General features: G+C 62.0%; 1 protein-coding gene across 1 annotated transcript in view; it reads left to right on the forward strand.

Annotated features, from left to right (window-relative positions):
* NPHP4 (nephrocystin 4) overlaps positions 1 to 4,669 on the forward strand; it is a 71,679-nt gene that overhangs the window by 54,107 nt on the left and 12,903 nt on the right. The window contains exons 11-12 of the mRNA XM_024760185.1: positions 765 to 890; positions 3,519 to 3,730. Of these exons, the coding sequence (XP_024615953.1) occupies positions 765 to 890; positions 3,519 to 3,730 (338 nt within the window). The remainder of the gene's footprint in view (positions 1 to 764; positions 891 to 3,518; positions 3,731 to 4,669) is intronic.

Genomic DNA, 4,669 nt, shown 5'->3' on the forward strand with positions numbered 1-4,669 from the left:
TGCACAGGCTCAGCGGCCATGGCTCACGGGCCCAGCTGCTCCACGGCATGTGGGATCCTCCCGGACCGGGGCACGATCCCGTGTCCCCTGCATCGGCAGGCGGACTCTCAACCACTGCGCCACCAGGGAAGCCCTCAGGCGAGCTTTTTGAGGCTGTCTTTTTGCCAGCCTCTTCTGAGGCTTTACGGGGTCATTCATCATTTAGAGATCCCAAGAGCCCCTTTCCTTTCTTTGACCCCGTGATCCTGGCTGTGTGTGTGACCACGGCTCCCCTGGGAGCTCCGCTGCCACTGTATCTGCAGGTCTCCCGTGGGGCCTTCCTGGGGAGGGCAGGCTGCCCTGACCCCCGGCTCACGGTCAGGTACCGGGGCTCTCAGGGTGTCTCCCCCGAGGCGTGTTTGGGCACAGACGTTTGCAGAAGGGCACAAAGGCCTTCTTGGAACAGCATGACACTCGAGGGCCTGACAGGAGAGTCTGCGACCATCTCAGAGCCTGGGGCCGGGCCCCCGGGAGACCTGCCCTGAGCATCTCGAGCGCCGACTCGTGGTGGGAAAGCAGACTGCTGCTCAGACAGAGGAGGGTGTGGACCTGGAGAGCAGGGAGCTCGAAGGAAACGTGCCTCTGCCCACCCGCCGTTTCTCTGCTGCAAAACGAACTCCAACCTGAGAGTGGAAAGTGGGGTGCGGGTGGGGATCCGGGTGAGTGTCATCGACTCTGTGCTGGTATTTACGTCTCGTGCGGGGCGGGGGGTGTTTTTCGTTCAGGTCACTTGTGTGAACGGAGAGTGGGGAGTCCCAGCTCACTGCCACCTTCCAGATCACGGGTCGTCTCGAATGACGGAGCCACCGGCTTCTCGGGAGGTGGTCTTCTCACGCCCGGGGCTCCCAGACGTGAGTGGAGAGACCGAGGGGCCTACGGGTGGAGGCTGGGGGTTGTGCTCGGGGAGGCGGGCGGGCGGGCGGTGGGGCAGAGCGAGAGGCGGGGGGCTGCGGGTGTGTGCGTGTGTGTACCTGTGTGCGTGTGCAGGAGCACATGCGTGCACCTGTGTCGTGGGGCCCTGCCCTCTGGATCTGGGGGCCCGAGCCGTGGCTCTGCCTCCGGCTCAGTGACCTGCAGGCCACGTCGAGTCACCACGTTCGTCAGCCCAGCGCTCTCTAGGCTGGGCCCTGGGGAAGCCGCCGGTGTTACTTGGTGGAGATTACAGTCCTAGGAGTGGCATTTGTTTTCGGGTAGCTGCTTCTCCCCAGGGGAAGGGGACGGGAGGAAAAGGTCGGGATGAACATAGGCTGTTTTTTAAAAACTAATTTGAAACTCCCCATGTTGGGGAGAAGAGAAGCTTGGGAGATAAACACCTGGGCTTGTGAAAATATCGCATAACACGGAAGTTTTTCCATCCCCTTTCAAATGACCCCCCAGACCTGAATGTAAAATACTTGTCATTGGAATGAAAAGTGGGAGGTGCCCTTTGAGGAGCAGCCCCCAGAGGTTGCAGGTCATCTCATGTGGATTGGAAACTGCCATGAGCGTCTTGTGTTGACGGCCCTTGACTTTGTTGGTCTTGAACCTGTGCCCTGGGTGGGAATTCCAGAGCTGCGGGGGGCAGGACTGGGAGGCCTTTGGTGCCATCTTGGAAGGTCTCCAGAATCCCACGAGTCCCCTGAAACTCCAGCCCAAACTTTATGGGTCCTCGTACGTCTTCCCCGGGAGAGCAGCCCAGGTACATTCAGATGCTCAAACGGGTCCATGCTGCGTGAGCCCGGCAGGCTGAGAGTCTGTTCTGGACCAGCTTCCTCATTTTAATGTTGAAAAAACTGAGACACAGAGGTCAGGTGACATGGCCGGTTGTGTGGTTAGGGGTCGTGAACTTGGACTAGAATCTGGATTTCCTGCTTTGGGGCCAGTGCCTCCCCATCCCCAGCTGGTCCCTTTGGCCACCAAGAGGATGGATGGAGAGCTGGCTCCACGGAGCAGGGAGTGCCTCCCATCCGCACCCCCCGACACCGCCCCAGGGACAGGTACGAGAGGATTTGTGAAACCCACGGCCTGGGGCCCGGCAGGTCGGGGGCTCCTCTGGGCAGCGCGGGGAGTTGTGACAGTGAGGGTTTGCTGAGGGATCCAGAGCCTCTGGAGTCATCAGTCTTCCAATCCCTATTTTGGTCAAAACCAGAGGGCCGGGCACTCCACCAGAAGCCATGTCTCCTCCCCCCGGGCAAGGTTCCGGAAGCGGGAAGTTGTGCCGAGTTTCGCAAGATGCTTCCTGGCTTCAGCAGTGTGGTCCCACATGGTCCCATCACCCCTACGGTCTGGGTGATGCAGTCTGAACACACAAGCCAGTTGATCACCCCCCAGCCTTGCTCGTCTCCCACCCTGGCCCCTCCCCTCGGGACCGGGGGCCTCGGGCTGCTTGAGCCCGATCCAGGTTGGAGCTCCCGTTCCCATGGAGCTGGACCTCAGACACACGAAAAGTGCTGTTTTGGGGTGGCCACTTGAGACGTCTGCACCATCTCATGGCACCCGAAGAACCTGGAAGTAGCACTTGTTTACGTGTGATGGAAGAAGAGGCGGCGAGTGAGGGGAAGCTGCTTCACCACCACGTGGAGCACATCAGCAGGAGGCAGAGATACTCGAGGACGGGGAGTGGGGTCCAGCCGGCGGAGTTCAGGCTCGCGGTCACTTCCCGTGGTTCTGGGGGTGCCTGAAGGAAGGACAAGGTGCTAAGTTGGGGCGCTCCCTCTCACTACCGCCTGTGCTGGGTTTACTGATTGTCCGGGAATCTCACGTGCCAGCTTGTGACGTGGCAGGTGCCACGTGTGCATGCCAGTGGCACAGCCAGTGGTGGGAGGGAGAAAATAGCTCTCCTGCCTGCCGGGGCCTGGCCTATCGTGGCTTCTGTCTGTCGGCTACACAGCTGTCCTGTGGGTCTAGGCTTCGAGTAGAGCCCCTGAAGGAGATGGTGCTCTAGGGGCCCAGCCAGCCGGGGGCAGCCGGGTGCAGAGAGGAGAAGCTCTGGGATCCACTCACCCCGGCTGGCCCGAGGCCTCAGGGCACAGCTCACTGGAGCCCCCGATTCCTGATCTGAGCTCGGGCGTCCTGATAACCCGCACCCAGCGGGGGTTTGGGGACCTGACAGGACAGCGTGCCTGAGAGCCTGGACGGTGTGCTGGGCATCGGGGGTGCTCGCTGCAGGGGCTGGAGGTGAGCAGGGGCCCGGTCCTGGGCGAGGGCGTCTGGGGAATCCTGAGAGCCTGAGCTTCTGCAACGCTGACCTTTTCCCTAGCAGACCCCCTAGTGGGCACTAATACATTTGTATCTAAGCACCGAGACAGAATCCCTTCTATGTGAGAGGCTGGTAAGGGAGGGATGCCGTGGAGGGCAGGGTGCGTCATTTCCACCTTTACCAGCCTCTGAGGGTTTATGAAAAGCTTGAGGCTTGGCTCTGGAGGGCGTGGAGCCGTGGCTGCTTAGAGAACATAAACACTCTGACCTTTAACCTCTGGCCCTCCCTTTGAACCTTCCAGCAGTGAAAAATGTGGTCCAAGCGCAGAAGCTGGCCGACGTGGACAGTGAGCTGGCCGCCCTGCTCTTCACGCCCCCGTGGCAGGGGACGCGGCAGCCCCAGGGCGCCGGCCGTGAGGGGGACGCCGTGCGCAGGCGCAAGCTGGAGCGCATGAGGGCTGTGCGCCTGCGGGAGCGCGGAGCGGAGCCTGGCCGCTGCGGGCCGGGCGTGCTGGTGAGGCTCGGCCCCCGTCCTCGGGAGCACTGCGGGAGCAGCCCCGTCCGCGCCCCTCCCCTTGCCTGCGGGCTCTCATCTTCCTGCCGCGTCCTGGTTACAGAGCGTGAGACCCGACCTCTCAGCCACCGAGGGAAGTTTTCAGGCCAGAATTACCGGCGCGCTTTGGATAAAAGCTGACTCCTGGGCTCCCCTCCATTGGTTGCGGGGAGCGTCCTTGGAGCCTAGGCTTTTAAGAAAGCTCCGACGGGGATTCTGAGGGCTCCCAGGTTTGGGGAGCAGAGCCATGACAACTTCTACATCATGGGTTGTCAGAGTGATCGATCTTGCCAGAAGAATTCCCACCTTAGACTAAAAATCTAAATAAGACCCTAAGAAATGGCTGTTTGCGGGATAAGGAAGCCACAGGGGCCTTAGGATCCTTTCCATTGAGGCAGGTGGGTGTCTGAACAGATGCCGTCCTTCTCAGGGGCCAGGCCTGTGCCCATGGCCTGGCAGACACAGGGAGTGGCCGGCCCTCCCCTGGGGCTCACAGAGGTGGGCAAGGACCCACCCTCAGGGGCGCCGTGGAGGGAGGGAGACAGAAATAAACCAACAAGCAAAAGACCATTCAGGGGGCTTCCCTGGTGACGCAGTGGTTGAGAGTCCGCCTGCCGATACAGGGGACGCGGGTTTGTGCCCCGGTCCGGGAAGATCCCACATGCCGCGGAGCGGCTGGGCCCGTGAGCCATGGCCGCTGAGCCCAGACAGCCGGCTGGGCGAGCGGGTCCCCGGCAGAGGGCGGCAGAGTCTTGCTGGCCGAGGAGCAGCGCTGTGGCTGTGAGGACGCCTTGAGGGGAGGCCGGCCGTGGGCTGGGCTTGGGGCAGGTCTCCTCCCCGGCCTCGGTGCACCCAGGCTGCCCCCTCCTGTGCAGCCTCTGAGGCTCCGCCAGCTGTCAC

This window comes from Neophocaena asiaeorientalis, unplaced genomic scaffold (assembly GCF_003031525.2).
Source record: "Neophocaena asiaeorientalis asiaeorientalis breed wild unplaced genomic scaffold, Neophocaena_asiaeorientalis_V1.1 scaffold489, whole genome shotgun sequence".
In the NCBI taxonomy this organism is placed as follows: domain Eukaryota; kingdom Metazoa; phylum Chordata; class Mammalia; order Artiodactyla; family Phocoenidae; genus Neophocaena; species Neophocaena asiaeorientalis.